General features: G+C 43.8%; 1 protein-coding gene across 2 annotated transcripts in view; it reads right to left on the reverse strand.

The window, feature by feature from the left end:
• LOC137424247 (astacin-like metalloendopeptidase) overlaps positions 1–9172 on the reverse strand; it is a 44635-nt gene extending 35463 nt beyond the window's left edge. For both annotated transcript variants that reach the window (XM_078773976.1, XM_078773975.1), the window contains exons 1-3: positions 7885–9172; positions 7659–7719; positions 4238–4303 (exon numbers count right to left, since the gene is read on the reverse strand). In XM_078773976.1, coding sequence (XP_078630102.1) covers positions 4238–4303; positions 7659–7719; positions 7885–8229 — 472 coding nt within the window. In that variant the 5' untranslated portion in view covers positions 8230–9172. The remainder of the gene's footprint in view (positions 1–4237; positions 4304–7658; positions 7720–7884) is intronic.
• Between the last annotated feature and the right edge of the window lie 12746 nt (positions 9173–21918).

Consider the following 21918-nt stretch of genomic DNA (forward strand, 5'->3'; position numbering starts at 1 on the left):
GCACTCCACCACTGTGAGGATGTCGGCCAGGTGAGGCCGCAGGTGGGCTCTGGGAGCCGGTAGTAGTTGTTGTGGATGGGGCCCGAGGATCCGGAGGACGGACCCGGGTAGCCCAGTGCCAGAGGGCACCGAGTGGGGTGACAGAGCCAGGAGGGGCCTTCCCCAGTTAGTTAGGTTAGGGTGAGGAGCTAGGTAAGCTCGGGTGGCAACTACAGTGGTGGAGGTGTGCAGGTGGGTAGACCTGCTGGGAGAGCTACACGTCACAGCCCAGAAATTGTGCAAGGGCACCGGGAGATGAATCGGGGGAGTGAGACCCCAAATTGAGAAGCACCACAGTTTGGTCAATGGGAATTGGTTTTTAGAACCCATAGTGTAAGATGGCCAATGGATTGGCAGGGAGAGACCCCGGGTAGTGTAAAGTGTGTTAATGTCATTTAGAAGATAGTTAGGATTAGGAAGTCTCCTCGCACCATCTGCATCCACTCACCTGAGGTGACAGGTACTCCGCACCATGCCATGTTTTGATTATTTTTTACTGTGCAAATGTTTGGAATGTGAGACGCATCATGACGTGGGTGTGACATTGTGCTTGATGTTCCATCTCTTCCTCCTTATGAGGATTGATGATGAATTGGGTGATGGCAAATTTTGGTTAGAGGGATTGTGGTGACGAATTTGGTATGAAGAAATGTGGGGAGACGGGACAGTAGCGACGGATTGGTAATGTGTAGATTTTTGTACATATGGGGTAAGGGCAAGGGTAATGTAGGTGACAGGGGGGTGACGTATGGTAGGGACAAGCTTTCTCACTTCGCCCTCCTTACGCATTTCGCCTTGCATTACCTTATTGATGTGTACCCTTGTGACCTTACCCCTCGCTCAATTGTCTCTTTTGTCTCCCACATGACCTGTGCGCCATTGGGCGCCGAGGGGAGCGTGCGTGAGTCGGCCATTGTGCGCCCGGCACTCTCAGAACCAGCTGTCTGCATCAATGCACCACATTATGGACCACATGTCTGTGGCCGAGCACCACTTATGGACCCCATGGGTTGGGGCATGGCCCCTCTGCTGGAACCGGCCATGAGGGCCCGAAATCTTGCTGGCGGACCTTGGCCACAGGGCACCGATGCCCCACAGGTGATCCACACGTAGTCGGCCCTGTGGGCCATAAATAAAGAAAATAAAATGGACACGTTGGGCACACTTTATTGCAAATAGGCCGCCAGTAAGAAAATGAAAGAAAGACAACAACTGGAAGACAATAATAATAACCAGCAGAGGGAGCCGAAGAGCAAGAGATCACCTGCAGGGTTAGGGGTTGTTGATTTATTTTTTATTGTTGAACATTCTTGAACAATGGTGACTGCACCGATTGGTGCTTGGGTGTGTATTGGTGCATTTTTGGGTGCTTTCATGGTGCATTGATGCAGAGCAGACTGTCTCCCCCCCAGAAAGAACAATCACAGGTCCTGGGTTAGTCTTGTAAATAAAAGCAGAGTCATTGTAAATAATGCTCCCCACCGTCAGTGTATAGTTTGAAGACCATTCCGCAATTCGGTTAACTGTGGGCGTAAGTCCGTTAGGCAGGGTGCAATGGAGCAGCGGGACACATTTATTTATGTTTTAAAACTGTCGCACTCAGGGTCAGGTTAAAAGTAGAGGGAACTACACCTACGTGTCACACTAAATAAAAGTTGTAGGCCCGGGACGTGCCTAAGAGGAGGAGGGTGCAGTGTTGCGGATATGAGGACTGTATTTTTTTTGATTGTGTGCTTTATTATTATTATTATTGTTATGCTGCACCCCCTGCCTCCGGAGCTGTGTAAAGGTCAAAGGGCGTCCCATAATTAGTCCACAAGCATACACGTCAGCCAATAATAGAATACCCCTGTTCGATAGTTATATCTTATTCTGTGTTTTAGGGTAAGGCTGTGTCTCCCATTAATAGAAGTACTCCATTGCACCAAGTGAAAGAGATAGATTCCCTTCATTCCCATTCCCAAAACCTCCATTCCCCCTTTTCGTCGATTAGAAATTACCTCCCCTCCAATAACCGCCATTGACCACGAGGCAGGGTCGGAGAAGAAAGGCGTGTCTCCACCTCGTCATAGAGGGGAGGAGTGAGCCAGCCCCACTCGACCAACCATGAGCCAGGGGTTTGGCTAGGGAGGGCGGAGGAAGAGCTATCGGGGAGGTTCGCAAAGGTTGAGGGGCGGGGCCTATATAACCCGCAGCGCGACGCTCCCCAAGCAGTCGAGCTTTGAAGAAGAAAGAGATGAGTACTGAGCATTGAGATGAGAAGAGGCTGCACTTTTAAAGAGAGGCGCTGAGAGGAGGGAATGAGCAGGCGTGACCGCAGCTAAAATCCGCAGCGCGACGCTCCCAAAAGAGAAGCTGAGACAAGCTTTGAGAGATGAGCTTTTACCGGCAGACAAAAGGGAGCCCAAGCCGTTGAGAAGAGAGAGGGTCCAAGAAGCAGAGCTGAGTTGTGTGGTTTTGGTCGTCAGTGGTTGCGTTGTGGTGGTCAGTGGTTGCGTTGAGTTGTCGGTGGTGAGGAGTGATTGGACCAAGAGAACATAGAGAACATCCAAGGAGAGGACATCCCAGAAAGCACAAAGCCTGTTGTAATCCTGGAAAAGCACGCGACGTCCACAGCAGCAGCAGCAGCGGCGGCCACAGCAGCAACAACACTCAACAGCCGCTTGGGGCCTGGACGGCGGTTTTGAGCAGGGCCGCGAAGGAACGGCGGCTGCTAAACGCGCCGATCGTGCTGCACAATACAACTCCAAGCCATCCTCTCCTTCCAGCCAATTCCTGTCATCATTCCCCGTGTGAGTCTGTCTTTTGTTTGTTCTGTCCCTGGGTTAATTAAGACTGTAGGTAAGCTAGCGTTGCACTGTGTATCTAATCTCGTCTGTAAATAAACGTGACTGCTTTCTTTTTGCTTGTGTGTATAATAAATCCAATTACTCTTCTGTCCGTCTTCTCGTCTTATTCCTTTTCCTCTTTGCATTCGGTCGTTTTAGAGTTTTCCAGATTGGGCAGCTGCGGTGCGATACGGCCAAAGTTTGGGGTGAATCGGGTGAGTTGGGGAAGAATCGGGGGAACTGTTAGGTCGAGGTCATACCAACCGCTCGGTCAAAAATAACATCTTAACCGCGACAGTAACAATATTATCGTTTAATTAGTTATATCTGCCAAACCACGTCACTTATCACAAATTCCAAAAGGTCATTTTAGTAGACTGATATGCTGGACACATCTGTGAAGTTTCCCCTCGAAAGGATCAAAAATGAGGGAGGAGCAGGGTTTTAAAAGTTTATGCTTAAAAATGTCATAACTCTGAAACCATGTGATGCATGACGTCATGCTCGCTGACTTTTTTGTTTGCCATGGGTATGCGATTCTGCATGCAAAGTTTGGCCTCGATCTGTTCAGTCGTTTTGGAGAAAATTTGATTTTAGTGGTTATCCAGGCTTTTTACTCAAAACAATATGGCGGCCGAACCACGTGACCTACGACGTCATTATCATTTTATTTCTGCATCAATTTATACCGAGAAGATGCTCAAGAAATTTCATCCTGATCGGATAAAGTTTTTTACTTGTCGAATTATGACGTCATAACGGCGGCACCTATGACGTCATCATTCACATATGTCATTCGGCATGGAGAGTTCTTTGCAATGAGACCTGTCTCAATTATTTATGTGGAGCAGTTTTTGAGATACATAGGTGCAAAGTTTTTTGTTTTTTCCAAGATGGCGCCAGTACCACGGGGCCTGTGATGTCATAATATTCACTAAAATATTCTACAGGAGGAGGCCCTCCTATGGTAAAAACTTCATGTCAATCAGACCAATGGTTCCCGAAAAAATGCATTTTAAAAATGCAGACACGCACGCACATACGTACGTATGTACGTACCCGAATGCTTAACCCTGCCTTTCTCTTCGTGAGCGCAGGGTAATTAATACATCGAAATTATTAACACGAAATCAGGTGATTTTGTAGATGAAATCACAGTCAATCCTGAACTATACATGGCCAGTCAGAGGAAAACTTAAGAAATGAAGACGTTTATGGTAAAGTGGACTTCACTTTCTGTCCTCATGTTTTATATAATTGATATATGAAAGTAAATATATATATATATAATTCCAACTTCTCGCTATTTTGAGGAGCATCTCTTAATGAAGCTACAATGGAGGATCTCCCAGCTCATCTCCACATCTTACCTGCATTGATCTTCAGGATGGCGTCAGAGGCTGTGGGGTTCGAGGAGCCAGGATTTCTGTTTGAATCTGAGAAAACAACAGGGCGAATGATTTTACAATATCTCTGATACTCTAAGATACACTATTACATTAAATACATCATACCACAGAATAATATATTGCCTGCAATCAAAAGTGGTTTAATACCAATTGAAAGGTTCATAAAAAGGGGCAACAATTTGATTCATACAGCTGCATGAAGAAGTAAATGTATTTTATTTGCCATATGTGGGACGTCCCTTTACATGAACTTTTCTAGAGCATTACTTGGTTCCTCCAAAGAACACAAAGGTAGTCCAGCATGCACACGAGATTTTTTTTGAATGCCCCATATTTTGTATTGTTTGGCATTTTCTACAAGCTATTGAATGTCCCTTGTTTTCTCTACTTTGCCACATGGCACATACCCTTATATAAAGGGGCATTTTCTAAGCGCTTGGAATTTTTCCCAAGAATGTATATTATATTTAGAGATATTTAATTTGAAAGTAAAAACTATGGCACTTAGGTGTAATTTCGTTTGAAACCCATTAATTAGATGTATTGGCCGATGTATATTCCAAGTTTCAGTTAGTTTCAATGTATAGCCCTTGAGATATGAGCGCCGACACATTTTGGGCGGACGGACGGACTGACAGACACCAACGTGAATTTGAGGATTTTCTAAATAAAACTCAAGAATGTGGAAACGGACGTCGCTGAAATTTGTAACATATTACCTGGACGTACAAAACATTTACTTCTGAAATTTGCAGCCAATTTCGTCCAGTAGAAGCTGAGAAACGCATTTTCAGTCCCCATGTTAAAGGTGCATGCAGAGAAACGATCCCTTATATAAAGGGAGGAGCGCTTTGCACCTCCCTTGATTTATCTCTTGAGTATTAAACAAATCTATTCAATGCTCCATATTTAATTGGAAACCTCAAAATCTTTAATCAGTCTTTCGTAATCATTGCCTTGTTCTTACCAAACCTTTACATTTCAGAATTTATACGAGGTGCACAAATATGGTAGAATTGTTGATCCCCTTCTCCTCCTGCACCTTACCTTACATGCACCAGTCCAAATGATGCTCTCCTTCACCTCATGCATACATAATAAATAGATGGCCACTTATTCTGATACCAGGACCAGGCAAATTACCACATGATATTAAAACCACGGAACCAATTTGTACCATAACAAATCATTTTTATATGAAAAACCATATAAATTTCATAGATATTTTCACAACCCCGAACCAATTCAACCCACCACCCACAAACACTTTGAAGATGAATTTCTTGTCTAAAAAAAATCCGATAATGTTTGACGAAACTTCTTGGCAGAAAGTATAATGACTGATGGTGCAGCAGGTCAAGGGGCACAGGAAGGTATGCTTGGCCACTGAAATGCTGACGCTTTGGTCCCAATGATTATGTCTGGGTGAGCTTTAAAGAAGGTTCGTACACAGTTCATGACTGAGGTAATGGAATAGAGGTGCCATTGATCTTCTGAACACTTAGCACCAATTTGGGCTCAACCCCAACATCACCTGATTAAACAAGCAAATCCCCAACCTCGTGCATGATTACATTTATTATGATACTCAGTATTGTTGTTTCAGTGAGTAGATATATAAATTATTTTTAAGCGACGAAGCCTATTTAACATTTGCTATGTTCTTCCTAACATCCGTCAAAAATGTAGAAGGAGAACGTTTCAAACCCACAGTGTTGAATTCTAAAGGGTAATTCCAGTAGGTTCTAAAGGGAAATTCTAGTGGGTTCCAAAGGGTAACTATAATGGGTTTCAAAGGGTAATTCTAGTAGGTTCTAAAGGGTAATTCTAGCGAGTTCCAAAGGGTAACTATAATGGGTTTCAAAGGGTAATTCTAAAGGGTAATTCTAGTGGGTCTAATGGGTAATTCTCGTGGGTTCCAGAGGGTAATTCTAAAGGGTAATTCTAGTAGGTTCTAAAGGGTAATTCTAGCGAGTTCCAAAGGGTAATTCTAAAGGGTAATTCTAGTAGGTTCTAAAGGGTAATTCTAGCGAGTTCCAAAGGGTAATTCTAAAGGGTAATTCCAGTAGGTTCTAAAGGGTAATTCTAGTGGGTTCCAAAGGGCAATTCTAAAGGGTAATTCTAGTGGGTTCTAAAGGGTAATTCTAGCGAGTTCCAAAGGGTAACTATAATGGGTTTCAAAGGGTAATTCTAAAGGGTAATTCTAGTGGGTTTAATGGGTAATTCTAGTGGGTTCCAAAGGGTAATTCTAGTAGGTTCTAAAGGGTAATTCTAGCGAGTTCCAAAGGGTAATTCTAAAGGGTAATTCTAGTAGGTTCTAAAGGGTAATTCTAGTGGGCTCCAAAGGGTAATTCTAGTAGGTTCTAAAGGGTAATTCTAGTGGGTTCCAAAGGGTAATTCTAAAGGGTAATTGTAGTAGGTTCTAAAGGGTAATTCTAGCGAGTTCCAAAGGGTAACTATAATGAGTTTCAAAGGGTAATTCTAAAGGGTAATTCTAGTGGGTCTAATGGGTAATTCTAGTGGGTTCCAAAGGGTAATTATAAAGGGTAATTCTAGTAGGTTCTAAAGGGTAATTCTAGCGAGTTCCAAAGGGTAATTCTAAAGGGTAATTCTAGTAGGTTCTAAAGGGTAATTCTAGTGGGTTCCAAAGGGTAATTCTAAAGGGTAATTCTAGTAGGTTCTCAAGGGTAATTCTAGTGGGTTCCCAAGGGTAATTCTAAAGGGTAATTCTAGTAGGTTCTAAAGGGTAGTTCTAGTGGGTTCCAAAGGGTAACTATAATGGGTTTCAAAGGGTAATTCTAGCGAGTTCCAAAGGGTAATTCTAAAGGGTAATTCTAGTAGGTTCTAAAGGGTAATTCTAGTGGGTTCCAAAGGGTAATTCTAAAGGGAAATTCTAGTAGGTTCTAAAGGGTAATTCTAGTGGGTTCCAAAGGGTAACTACAATGGGTTTCAAAGGGGAATTCTAAAGAGTAATCCTAATGGGTCTAATGGGTTCTAAAGGGTAATTCTTATCGGTTCTAAAAGGTAATTCTAGTGGGTTCCAAAGGGTAATTATAATGGGTTCTAAAGTGTAATTAAAATGGGTTCCAAAGGGTAATCTAGTGGGTTCCATAGGGTAATTCAAAAGCGTAATTCTAAAGGATTCTAAAAGGTAATTCTAAGGGGTTCTAAAGGGTAATTCTAATGGGTTTCGTTGGTTTATAGGCTTCACCTATTTCATATTAGAAATGTCAAACTGAACCGCTTACTTTGGACATGGATGCGATTTTTAAATATCACAACACTAAGATGAAACAGAAACTGTTTTTCAATGTTACAATACTGAGTATCATTCAATAAAATGTAAAACGTGATAACAGCATCCAAGTTTCCTAAGACATACCTCCGTTATTGGAAGAGATGCTTCCAGGAGATGGAGGGCCATACAGTTTATGTGGAGCCACCTGATGGAACAGACATCTTTGGGATTAGCTCAGCAAGTGGAGGCCAGACAATAACCAAGTAAGCAAAGGTCAACCTGGTGTCAGACAAGGCCAAAAAGTTGACTTTGTATCATGAGAAACCATTTCATCTTCATTAACTCAAGTGTGTGATCATAGGTAACTTACCTGAATCCACACTGGAGCAACACCTGGATTGACCCTTTGGTCCAGGTTTCCCACCGTCACACTGATGTACATCAGAGAGATTACTCCAGCACCAAATAGAAGTAACCATACAACTCCCACCAACACTAGCGGCCACCCTCCTGTTGGCCACAAAGCATATTTCACAGAGCCTGAAGACCCAGGATACTTGCTGGTGGATGGAGGTTCTCCATCCCGGGAATCTGACACGTATTTGTTGACATCCCCTGCTAGGCCAAGCTTATACACGATTCCTCCAGACTCAAGGACTTCTGGCAGAGTCTGTCTCGCTTGATCAACGCTACGTCTCCGGGTTACTGACGACATGGCGTCTTCAGGGTAAATAATGATCGGGTATGTAATAAAAAGGAAAAGCACAATGGAAAACCCAAATTGTATAAAACGTTGTATGAGATACACCAAGAAAAAGGTACATATGTGACAGAGAGAGGGGTTAAGGATGGGAGACTCCCAGGAATGAGTCAAGAGCTTCACGAGTATAGATCAGGTGTTGGAAACAGCTTCAGAAAATATTAAGGTACAACAAGACTCTTTCCAAGAACAACCGATCTGAGCATATGGAGAGACTTCAGCTCCACAGGTATGCAATAACTCAAGCCCAGTGGTGTCGGGCACTAGACACATATATGGCTACAGGGGGTGGGGTTTCGTAAAATTGCGCTGGTGGAGGAGGGGGAGGGAGGGGGGAAGGTTGTTTTAAAATTAACATAAGGAGGGGAGTAAGTTGTGTAAAGATTGTGAGAATGTTGAAATCCTGTCTCGAGGTGTTTTGCAATGGACTCCACCCCTTATTTTATTTGGTTTAAAACACCTGACGGTAATGCGTTCTGAAAACAACAATGAAGTATGAAGTAAATGTGTGAATTTCCTGCATCCTAATGCAATGAATAAGTAACAATCATCTAAATTCTATATGACAAATTTCCCTCTTTGAAACACTCTCCCACTTTTATGCCTCATGCTATACAAAGGATGCAAGATGTTCATCAAGACGTTATAACCCCCATTAAAAATTCCTAACTTTTGCTTCACTTCCAATAATGTACAGGGTGGCCACAATATCTTGTTACCCGATGTAAGTTAGTATTTATCTCCAGTACAATTACGTTTTTGTGCATATTCGTTTATTACATGATATTACATTATTCCATTACACTATAAATACACGTGCCCTTTGGGGGGCAGCCTGGTGGGATAGTGGTAGAGGTGGAGCAAATAGATTTTTTGCCGTGGACAATAACCATACCCCCCACCCCAACCCCCCCCCCTCCCCACTTGTGTACAGCAGGGGTCAATAAACCACTTGCACTGTGGCACGTGAACAGGCAAAAAACGCAAATAGTCTCTCCCAGCCTCCCTCGCAGGACATTCGATCTCTACATTGTTCACAGGCCCTTTGCCACCCTACAGAAGGTTAATCTGCATATAACAAGACCGAAAATCTAACAGTGGGGTAGCCGGGCTTGTAAAATATTATAAACCACAAACACACATGATTAGCTTTTTAAATAGTCGCTAATGCTGTGTATAACATTAAACAAAGAAATTTGGAGGAATCCAGACATCCGTGAGGTAAGTTTTACTTACAAAACTGAGGGAAGATCTACTGTAATCTAGATTATACCCCACAAGGGTTGCGTACGTACCGTTTTGTTGGAAGAAACGTAACGCTGATGCTTTCGATATTTGATGGTAATTTTAACAATCGGAATCAATAACAACCGATTTCATTAAAAAAATATATCGGTTTTCTGGTGTTTGTTCCCCCTCCATCCCCTCCCTTACCTCAAACGGCCAGACAGCTGACTCCGCACGTGAAAAAGGTGAATGCCTCAACTCCGTGTTTGCCTCAAAATCTTGTGTCCCAAACCCATCTCTCTCGATACCGACCGTACACAGTCATACCCAGCTGCTCCTGGACTCTGTGTCCTTCTCTCCTGACAAGATGGAGAAGTTTCTGTCAATCCTCGACTCTGATTCTGCAACTGGACCAGACGGCATCAGCCCACATGTCCTAAAATCCTGCTCTGCCGCCCTTTCACTCCCTCTCTCTGTTCTCTTCACCCTCTCGTTTGCTCAAGGTCATCTGCCATCAGCTTGGAAATCAGCAAACATCACCGCTTTGCACAAAAAAGGTGAAAAAAACAGATCCTTGCAACTACAGACCAATCAGCCTGCTTCCAATTATCAGCAAAGCCATGGAATCCATCATTGCTTCGGATATCAAATCCTTCCTCTTCTCCAATGGCTTGATCTCCGATCATCAATTTGGATTCAGACCAGGTCATTCCACTCTGGACATGTTGCTTCTGCTGTCTCAACAATGGATGGAGGTCCTCAATGCCAAACAAGAAATCAGAGCTGTCTCACTTGACATATCACATGCCTTCGATACGGTCTGGCACCCAGCTCTGCTCACCAAACTCTCCTCCTATGGTATCCTTGGAAATCTCCACGCATGGCTTGCGGACTTCCCCTCTGGTCGTAGTCAACGTGTGGCCCTGAATGGAGGTCTCTCATCTCCCCTTCCTTTTCAGGCTGGAGTTCCCGAAGGCAGTGTTCTGGGCCCTGTGCTATTTCTGGTCTTCATCAATGATCTCTCCGACTCTCTGGAAAATCCTCTCTATCTCTTTGCTGATGACTCCACTCTCTGCCACTCCATTCCTCATCCCTCAGATCGCCAGTCTGCAGCCTCCTCACTCTCTGCAGACCTGGACAAAATCACAGACTGGTCAAACAAGTGGAACATGTCTTTCAATCCTGACAAATCTCACAAATCTTACTATGTCTCTCCGAAAAGACGGTCTGGACAACCCTCCCACCTACTTTCTGGACAAATCTCTCCAAGAAGTTCTGTCACTCAAGCTTTTGGGTCTCACTATCTGCCATGATCTTTCCTGGGAAAACCACATTTTCAAGCTGGCCTCCAAAGCCAGTCGCCGACTGGGCATCCTCCGTCATGCGAAGTCCTTCCTCGGCACACCTGAGCTCCTCACCACATACAAGGCTTTCATCCGCAGCTCAATGGAGCACTGGTCTCCCGTCTGGGCTGGTGCTCCTGCCTCACACCTAGCTTGTCTTCACGCTGTTGAAACCAAAGCTTTCAGAATCACTGGAATCTCCCGTGATTAAGCTAACTCCGAGGGCCTTTCACTCTCTCACCGCAGGCAGGTAGGTGGGCATTTGTCTTCTACCTACTCCTATCCGGCCTAGCTCCCCCAGCTCTATTTGTGCTCGGTCCCCCAATTATTCCGGCAGGTCGCACAAGATCTGCCAGCAACCCTCTTCTGATGAAATTGCCAAAATCTAGGCTCTCTGCTCACCTTCACTCTTTCATTCCTCTTTTCTCCCACCTCTGGAACAAACTCCCTCACTCTCTTCAATTCCACTCCTCCCTCCAGGTCTTTAAAACAGCTGTTCACCACCATCTCTTATCTTCTCCCATCCAAAACCTTGATGTTTTCTACCCCTGTTAATTCACCCCAGATCCGCTTTTTTTGTGTAATTCCGACTTCTTTCCTGGAAGTCCTTGCAGTGTCCATGTGTTTTGTACCTCTCCCACACCCAACTCCCTTCTCACGCCTCCTCCCCCCAATCCCTCTCCCTCCCACAGATCTCTCGATGTCCCTGCTGTCAAATGTTGTGCTTTTGTGCTTCCCCCTCTCTCCTCATCTTGTCTACCGCTCCCCTTATTATATGTTTTATGTGACCGTATTTCTTTTTTGTGATTAATGTTAGGTCTTACACGAGTCACGATCTTGTATACAAAAAAGAAAAGAAAAAAGGAAAGAAAAAGAAAAGGTCCTTTTCGGCAAGAATAAAAAACCCACTGCAGTCAAAGTGGTGACTAGTAAAGATTCACACAATTACTCATCAAAACAGATGTCCCAAACATTTGCCAACAGAAGCACAATTTATTTTGTGCTGATCTGAAGATTGCAAACTTCATTTGTCTCACGAGATGAAGGTCGTGGGTGTGGAGGTCGTGCCACAAGGATGGAGAAAATAATAGCCCAGAGCAGGTGGAGGTGCAGCACAGATGTTCCTCAGGTTGACAATATGTTTATTTCCGTAAGTATTGCTCATACACACCCAGGAATGTCCAACGTCTCAATAATTATACAGATCTTCTAAAGAAGTGAAGTTGGATGCCATTGCACACTGAATGCGCTGCAGTGAAACCAAAGTTCTCTTCTGAAGATATTTCCAGACCAGACCAGATTAAATAATGGTATGTAGGACTTGTTGACAGAAGTACACCTGTTTCATGAGCACACAAAAGGTTGACGTCATGTGAAATAGAAAACCAAATGCTGCATTGGAGTCATCAGAAAGAACCAAAAAAGAAAGAAAGAAGTAAATAGCAAAGATGGAGTCATGAGGAGGAACCTGGATATGATTCGGGGTTCAGCCCCGACCCCACCACCCTCAAACCGCGGCCAAATGAACCTTCCAGAAAAAACAAAATGCTGCAATAATTCACTAATCCAAAGACAGACAGATAAAGAAAGAGAGAAATAAAGACGCAAGAATTAGAATGAATAAAGAGAAATATGAAAAAGTAGAACGAAATGTGAAAGGAACAAAGATCCCTCAACTCCGAGCCCGAGTTCCTTCCCTCAACTCCTTGCTATAACTCCTAGCCCTAGCTCCTTCCCTCAACTCCGAGCCATGACTCCTAGCCCTAGCTCCTTCCCTCAACTCCTAGCCATAACTCCTTGCCATAACTCCTAGCCCTAGCTCCTTCCCTCAACTCCTTGCCATAACTCCTAGCCCTAGCTCCTTCCCTCAACTCCTTGCCATGACTCCTAGCCCTTGCTCCTTCCCTCAACTCCTTGCCATAACTCCTAGCCCAAGCTCCTTCCCTCAACTCCGAGCCATGACTCCTAGCCCTAGCTCCTTCCCTCAACTCCTAGCCATAACTCCTAGCCCAAGCTCCTTCCCTCAACTCCGAGCCATAACTCCTAGCCCTAACTCCTTCCCTCAACTCCGAGCCATAACTCTTAGCCCTAGCTCCTTCCCTCAACTCTGAGCCATGACTCCTAGCCCTAACTCCTAGCCATAACCATAACCCTTGTGTGATCTGTAGGCTGATCATCGACTTCTAAATTTTCCCTCCACTTCCAACTAAGTTTTGAAGCAAAATGTAAGGAGTGTACACCTTTGATGGGCTGGCAGGATAGCTTTACAGGTATAGTACGTGTACTTGTTTTGCAGCTGTCTGGCCTATCCAGAGGACTCAGCTGTCAGCATTGGTTGATGATGGATGGACCGGCACTTTCGCCAAAAAATTTAAAATATCTGCCCTGACTGCCAAGAAGGCAATGGCAAACCACCCATCATAATCATTGCTGTGAGAGTACATCGGCAGCACCTCCACCATTGTATAAGAACATGGTACATTGATGATGACAGCCTCAACCTCCTGAAATATTTTATATCTATTTATAGGATGCAATATTTAATATCAAAACAAAACGTTACTTTCAAAGTCCAATTTTCAAATTGGAAATAGACTTTTCAATAAAATGAACTCTTCATGTTATTATTTGTGTAAAAGCAGCGAAAACACAACACTTTACGATAGTTGTATATTACACTTTGTCACCAAGTACAGACGTGAACATGAGATATTCCTTTGAAGGTCCTGGGGGCAGCCTGGATTTGGTTCTAACTTTAGATAAGGCGACCATGACCTTAAGGGTTGTGGGGAGTGAAGGTTGTTAGTTTTAGGGCGTGAAGCACAGACGGTGTCAGAGGTCAATGGAAGCCAGGTCAGCAAACAGTGGAAGATTAATTGAGGGGTAAACTTGTTTATGTTGTGGGAGGAATCCGAACATCAATCCCACCCAGGTTCTGTATGACATTGCCATCTGAAGTTGGGATTCTAACTTCAAATCCCAAAGTGAATCCCGTGTCATATTGTGCATTGTCTAAAACCGTATCCTTATTCTGACGATGCTGATGTACAATACTCTGATGTACAATGTTACAGAGTGGAGGTGCTGGCGTCGCAGTTTATTGGGAAGGATTTGATTGTACTGGGTGGTTTGCCGTTGCATTCACAGCGTTAGTTCAGGCAGGAATTTGTAATTTGTTCAGGGTGCTGGTGACGTATACTACCGGTCAAAAGTTTTAGAACACCACAATTTTTTCAGTTTTTATTGAAATTTACGGTTTAATGTCTCAATTAAGCAGAGAACAAATAATCAATTGGAGATAAAAAAGATTTAACGTAAATTTTTGACAGCAAAGTAGCACACCTCAGCAGGTATAACCGCCGAACACACTCGTGGCATTCTTTCTACAATGGAAATCAAATATTGTTCGGGAAGTTCTTCCTATTCACTGTTGCAGAAGTTCCCACAAATGTGTTGCACTTGTAGGTTGCTTTGCTTTCACCCTTCTGTCCAGTTCATCCCAAACCAGCTCGATGGGGTTTAAGTCTGGAGACTGTGCTGGCCATTCCATGATTTGAAGCCTACTGTCTTGTTCTTTTCCTCGAAGGTAGTTTTGACATAGCCTGGAGGGTGACCCTGGAGGGTCACCCTGGAGGGTCATGTGTTTAGGGTCATTATCTTGCTGTAGGATGAACCCCTGACCAACTAGGCATATACCAGAGGGTATTGCATGGCGCTGCAAAATGCTGTGGTCGCCCTTTTGGTTCAGGGTGCCAGTCACTCTGTGCAAGTCGCCGACTCTGGATCCAGCAAAAGAGCCCCAGACCATCACGCTTCCTTCACCATGTTTGACAGTTGGTGTCACACACTGAGGAACCATCCTTTCACCTACTCGACGGCATACAAAAACCCTGCGTGATGAACCAAAGATTTCAAATTTTGATTCATCGGTCCATAAGACCTTCTTCCAGTCTTCAGTAGTCCACTAGCGGTGCTTCATGGCCCAGGCAAGCCTCTTTTTCTTATTTTGCCATCTTAGCAATGGCTTTCTTACTGCCACTCGACCTGTCAAACCTGCAACTCGAAGTCTTCTCTTCACAGTTGAAACTGAGACTTGCTTACTTTGACCAGTGTTAAGCTGCGCTTGAAGCTGTTGTCCTGTGAGCCGCCTATCACGCAAGCTGTTGACTGAGAAACCTGTCTTCTGATTATGTTGTGGCTATAGGTCTACCAGACCTCTTCCTGTCAGAGTTTCCTCCAGTTTCCAAGTGCCTCTTGATGCTGTAGGAAACTGTACTCACTGACACTTTGGCTTTCTTTGCAATTTCTCGAAAGGAAAGACCTACACTTTTAAGGGTTATTATGGTCTGTCTGTCTTCCTTTGTTAATTGCCTTTTTCTCACGATTATGATATCAATATACTACTTCCTGCAATGCAATATTGTCCAAATAATGCTTCAGAAGGTGTAATAACAGTCTGTTCCAATACTGCTTTTATACAGACAGGGGGTTTGTAATGAAGTAATCAGCAGAGGTTGGGACACCTGTACGAATTGTTTGCATCAATTTTCAAGGCTCAATTTACATACATTGCTGCACAACAGCTGTAAGTTGTTAACCCATTACTTGTTCCCCGAAGAAGGCTTTTTTTTTTACAATATAACTGCAATTTACATTATTTTCCCATTTTTGGAAACCTAAACTTTTTTTTAACCTCGAGCAGTTTACTGCTTACCTTTTACCATTTCAGATGATTCACTGGACATTAAACTGTGTAGATTTCAATAAAAACTGGATAAATTGAGGTGTTCTAAAACTTTTGACCAGTAGTGTGGCTCACCTACTTTTCACAAAGGACAACTTTAACATCCACCAACTAATGCCTGCAGACGGCACGCCCATTTAACACCCTTCCATGGGACAGCACACACAATGATGAATCGACCTGCCTGTGAAACACCAGGATGGCGGTTTATAGCTGGGTCGGAATTCAATCCAAGGCTAGACACCTCAGAGGTGAGTGTGCACACCTTTGGGGCATCCTGACAACTGAAAATGCCTAAAAATAGATGTAAACTAGAGAGTTCATTAGAACACCATATCGCATGTAGTCTTGAGAAGAAGAGCATGGGAAAGGTCTTTTCAAATCTTACTTTGCGTTTCTGAGCACGATTTATATTACCTTTGTGAACATTGAACAAGAGGTTATGAAGCTGATGGGCCAAACGGAACAGCCCAGAGATGAACCCTCTGTCCACTCCACTCTCAAAGTGCACGGCACATTTGATTGGTTGAGACTTTTCCCAAGTACTGTTCTTCTAAACTGAATGTTTTTGTAAGTGCAAACAAGGTGATTTGTGTTCTACATTGTTCAAGCATCGAATTCAATTGAAACTAGACCAGCACCCGTTGGAGAGCACACCTCCACCAGGCTGAACAGTTTACATTTTGTATCAACTGATAGGTCAGATCTGGAACCGACATGAATCAAAATCGAATGAGCTTGTTCTTGTCACTTACCCAACTCATCAACCAAGTTTTGTCATAAGTCATCCACAATTTATTTTAAACTAGTACACCCGATAACTACGGGAGGGGCAGGAAGGGTCATTCCTCTTTGGGGTACATAGATTACAGTCGATCTATGGTCGGGTCTCAAGAACATTGGGTGTGTTCATTTACAAAGTTTCTTGTGGAGAGATCGCCAAGTGGTTTAAGCATTCGAGCAAGCACTCCATTCAAAACCGTTAAGGAACGGCTGGCTTGGCAAGCGCTAGCTAGCTGCTTGGTAAATGAGCACACCCCGGGCTTCCTCCCTTTCAGTTACGTGTTAGACAGAAGGAGCGAGTTTCAAAAGTTCACCACAAAAAAGCGGTAGGACGGGTCATGTTATTAACCCAACACTTATGGGGTACCTAGAGTACAGTAGATCTTCGCTCAGTTCTGTAAGTAAAACTTACCTCACGGATGTCAGGATTCCTCCAAATTTCTTCATTTACTGTTATAAAGAGCAATAGCGACTGTTTAAAAAGCTAATCATACGTGTTTGTGGTTCATAATATTCATTACTGTTCATTACCTCTGGTAGAGGCCGTTGCTCCCACGAAAACGCCAAGATAAGCTATTTATTTACGTTGACTCGCTGGAAAAACCCCTTGGGGAGGTGCGATATTATTGGTATTAATTTTTTTGTTATATTAATATTACGCTATTATAGTTAGTTTTGTTATTCGAAGCAGCCTTGGAAAAACGCCACGATAAAGCTAACTTAATATGGCTATACACCTCAACACGCAACCCATTGACGGCAATGGCGGGGAAAACCCGCTCGGGGGAGAAAACCCCCTTGGGGAGGGGGCAAATGAATGCGCTACAACCTTCATTGTGTAACCCTTGGTCATCCTGTCAAGTTTGGTTGAGAGTGGATAAGTAATGACAGAATGTATTGGCGTCAAAAATCATCAGACAGACACAAATGGCGTATTTAAGTTTGATATCATGCCACATATTGTTTTTGGCACTATCACTTAATGGTGAAGAATGACTTTAATTTTTTTTTAAATCTTGTATCCGGATCCGTATTCGGATCTTCAACAAAATCGAATAGCTTTGTCCTTGTCACACACCCAACATGTCCGCCAAATTACGTCTGAATCCATCCACAACTTTTTGAGATATCTTGCTTACAGATAAACTGACAGACAAAACAATAAACAAACAGGAAAACGTCATGCAGAGCACGATACTTGCAACCACCCCCTCCTCACCCCCCCACACCCCCCAAAAGGATGACATTGATCCATCAAATTGTCCATTTCATCCAGATTAAAATTGACGATCTCGATCAAAGCTCGGGTTAATCGGATGAAAAGTGACGATTTTTCAAATGAAAATTGATGATTTTGTAAGTTTGACCATGAGTTAACCTTTGACCTCAAAAATAGTTGGTTTCCCTATTTAGTGACTCGATATGTAAACGCTGTTCAATTTTCAAGTCAATTGGATGAAAATTGATGATTTTGGAGATTTGACCTTGAGTTGACTTTTGACCTTTTGACTTCAAAAATAGTTGGTTTCCCTATTTAGTGACTCGATATGTAAACGCTGTTCAATTTTCAAGTCAATTGGATGAAAATTGATGATTTTGGAGATTTGACCTTGAGTTGACTTTTGACCTTTTGACTTCAAAAATAGTTGGTTTCCCAATTTAGAGACTCAATATACAAATGCTGTTAAGTTTAAGTCATTCCGATTTAAAATGGCGATTTTAGAAATTTGACCTCCAGATGACCTTTGACCTCAAAATCAAGAGGCTTCTCAGTTGTGACGACCTCGACAACTTTGTGAAGTTTAGCGATGATTGGTTTAGAATTGTGACCTGTAGGCCGGTGACAAACAAACAGACAGACAGAATAACAAACGCAACCGACCAATATACTTGAAAAATCTTCGATTTTGCAAGTAACAAGAAGGTGTAAGGCGGTGGCCTGACAGGTATGCCGAAATTAAAGAGAAACAATAATTGATTGATTATGTGTAATTAAAATATATGAATAATATATAATGTATCCGGCCTTTGACTTTGACCAAAATCTAATCAGTTAATCTTTACATCATTATACATATCTGTACCAAGTTTGAATTAGATCCCTTTAGCCATTCTCAAGTTATAGACCTATTATAGACTTTGACCTTTAACCCGAAAATATAATCACTTAATCTTTAGGACATTATACATACCTGCACCAAGTTTGAATTGGATCACTTCAGCCGTTCTCAAGTTATAGACCTATTACAGACTGACCTTTGACTTCGTGACACGGACAGACAGCCATACGGACAACCTGAAAACATAATGCCTCCGACTTCGTTGGCGGAGGCATAAAAAAATTAATGTATTAATCAATTGGCAAATATAATACCGAAACCACCACTGCTTCATCCAAATCTGTAACTTTTTGAAAATTAATTAACTGTTCAAATAAATAAATAATAATCGATTAATCAATAAATCAGAAATACCCTTTATAACCAAATCACTCGGTCACTGTCAAGTCCAATATCAGGTTCCAAGTTCAAAAGGTGCCTGAGATATTGCCAAGACAAGAAAATAAATAAGCACTTAATAATTCGATAACAATTAAGTATTTAATCAACAAATTGATTAATAAAAAAATATTAAAAATACCGTTTTGGCTAAAGCACTTTTTTTTCTTTTTTTTTTGTATACTGAATCGAGGCTCGTGAAAGAGCTAACATTTACTTCACAAACAAATCAACCAGACAAACAAAATATATGAAAAGAGGGAGCGGAAAAACAAGATGGGGAGAGAAGGGGAAGCACACAAACACAACATTTGAGAGCAGGGGAGATGTGTGGAAGGGAGAGGGCTTGGGGGGCGGAGGCGTGGGAAGGGGGAGGAGGGTGGGAGAAGTATAAAACACAAGGACACCAAGGACTTCCAGGACAGAAGTTGGTATTTCAAAAAAGTGGAATTGGGGTGAAATTAGCGGGGGTAGAAAAGATCAAGATTTTGGATGGGGGAAGATAAGAGATGGTGGTGAACAGCTGTTTTAAAGACCTGGAGGGTGGAGTGGGATTGAAGAGAGTGAGGGAGTTTGTTCCAGAGGCGGGAGAAAAGAGGAATGAAGGAGTGAAGGTGAGCAGAGGGTCTTGATTTTGGCAGTTTGACCATAAGAGGGTTGCAGGCAGATCTTGTGCGACCTGTAGGAATATTTGCGGGACAGAGCCCAGAGAGAGCTGGGGGGGCAAGGCCAGAGAGGAGTCGGTAGAAGACGGAAAGACCACCAACCTGCCTGCGGTGAGTGAGTGAGAGGCCCTTGGAGTTAGCTTCATCGCGGGAGATTCCAATGATTCTGAATGCTTTGGTTTCAACAGCGTGAAGACGAGCTAGGTGTGAGGCAGGAGCACCAGCCCAGAGGGGAGAGCAGTATTCCATTGAGCTGCGGATGAAAGCCTTGTATATGGTGAGGAGCTCAGGTGTGCCAAGGAAGGACTTCGCACGACGGAGGATGCCCAGTCGGCGACTGGCTTTGGAGGCCAGATTTGAAATGTGGTTTTCCCAGGAAAGATCATGGCAGATAGTGAGACCCAAAAGCTTGAGTGACAGAACTTCTTGGAGAGGATTATTCAGAAAGTGGATGGGAGGGTTGTCCAGTCGGTCTTTTCGGAGAGACATCGTAAGAGTGTGAGATTTGTCAGGATTGAAAGACAGGTTCCACTTGTTTGCCCAGTCTGTGATTTTGTCCAGGTCTGCAGAGAGTGAGGAGGCTGCAGACTGCCGATCTGAGGGATGAAGAATGGAGCGACAGAGAGTAGAGTCATCAGCAAAGAGATACAGAGGATTTTCAAGAGAGTCAGAGAGATCATTGATGAAGACCAAAAAAAGCACAGGGCCCAGAACACTGCCTTGTGGAACTCCAGCCTGAACAGGAAGAGGAGATGAGAGAAACCCATTCAGGGCCACACGTTGACTACGACTAGAGAGGAAGTCCGCCAGCCATGCGTGGAGATTTCCATGGATACCAAAAGAGGAGAGTTTGGTGAGCAGAGCGGGGTGCCAGACCGTATCGAAGGCACGTGATATGTCAAGGGAGACTGCTCTAATTTCCTGTTTGGCATTGAGGACCTCCATCCATTGTTGAGAAAGCAGAAGCAGCATGTCCAGAGTAGAGTGTCCAGGTCTGAAACCAAATTGATGATCAGAGATCAAGCCATTGGAGAAGAGGAAAGATTTCATATCTGAAGCAATGATGGATTCCATGACTTTGCTGATAATTGGGAGAAGGCTGATTGGTCTGTAGGTGCTGGGATCTGTTTTTGCACCTTTTTTGTGCAAAGCGGTGATGTTGGCAGATTTCCAAGCAGATGGAAGATGACCTTGAGCAAAAGAGAGGGTGAAGAGAACAGAGAGAGGGAGTGAAAGAGCGGAAGAACAGGATTTTAGGACCCGTGGGCTGATGCCGTCAGGTCCAGTTGCAGAATCCGAGTCGAGGGTTGACAGAAACTTTTCCATCTTGTCAGGAGGAAAGGACACAGAGTCCAGGAGCAGCTGGGTATGACTGGGTACGGTGGGTACAGAGAGGGATGGGTTTGGGACACAAGATTTAGAGGCAAACACAGAGTTGAGGCATTCAGCTTTTTCACGTGCGGAGTCAGCCGTGTGGCCATTTGAGGTGAGGGAGGGGATGGAGGGGGAACAAACACCAGAAACAGATTTGACCAGACGCCACCAGGATTTGGAAGAGAGAGACAGATAAGAGAGTTCGGTCCTGAGAACGGAGAGATATTGTTTCCTGGCTCTCCTGAGGGTGGACACACACTTGTTTCGGGCTTTGTGAAAGGAAATGAGATTTCCTTCCGTTGGATTTGCTTTCCAGGAGACGAAAGCAAGTTGTTTCTGGGCAATAGCCTCACCACAAGATTCCGTGTACCATGGACGGGAGGAAGGGTATGATAACAGAAGACGAGATGGGATAAATCTGTGCATGAGAGAGAGCAGTTTGCTTTGGAAGAATTCTCAGGAAGAATTTATGTCAGAGGCAGTAGAGATGGGAGACCAGTCCAGATGATTGATGGCTGCTTGAAGACCGTGCCAGTTGGCCTGAGTGAAATGCCAGACTCGTGGACGCTGAGGAGGCTCTCTGAGAATGGTCAGAGAGATATCCACTTTTAACAAGCACATGATCAGAAGAGCCGATTGGAGCAGAAGAAGAGCAGCAGACATTTTCAGGGAAGTAGTCATAACCAGGTCCAGAAGAGAAGATGCTCCGTTGACTGAAATCCGGGTCGGGAAATTGACATTGTGTCAGTCCCAGTGAGTCACAGAAGTCCTTTGCTGAAGAGCCATGGCTGGTGAGAGAGGTACCCACACCCAGCCAACTGGCATGGTGACAGTTGAAATCACCACATATGAGGAAGAGAGAGTTGGGATGGGTAGATAGAAGTTGGTCCATATTCTCAGACAGCGAGATGTAGATGGAGTCATCACTGTTTGGTGGACGGTACAACACACATATGAACAAAAGGTGGGAGCGAATGGGAAGCCGTAGCCAAAGGTATTCCTGGGGGTGA

This window comes from Myxine glutinosa, chromosome 3 (genome assembly GCF_964187855.1).
Source record: "Myxine glutinosa chromosome 3, kmMyxGlut1.1, whole genome shotgun sequence".
NCBI classification, from domain to species: Eukaryota; Metazoa; Chordata; class Myxini; order Myxiniformes; family Myxinidae; genus Myxine; species Myxine glutinosa.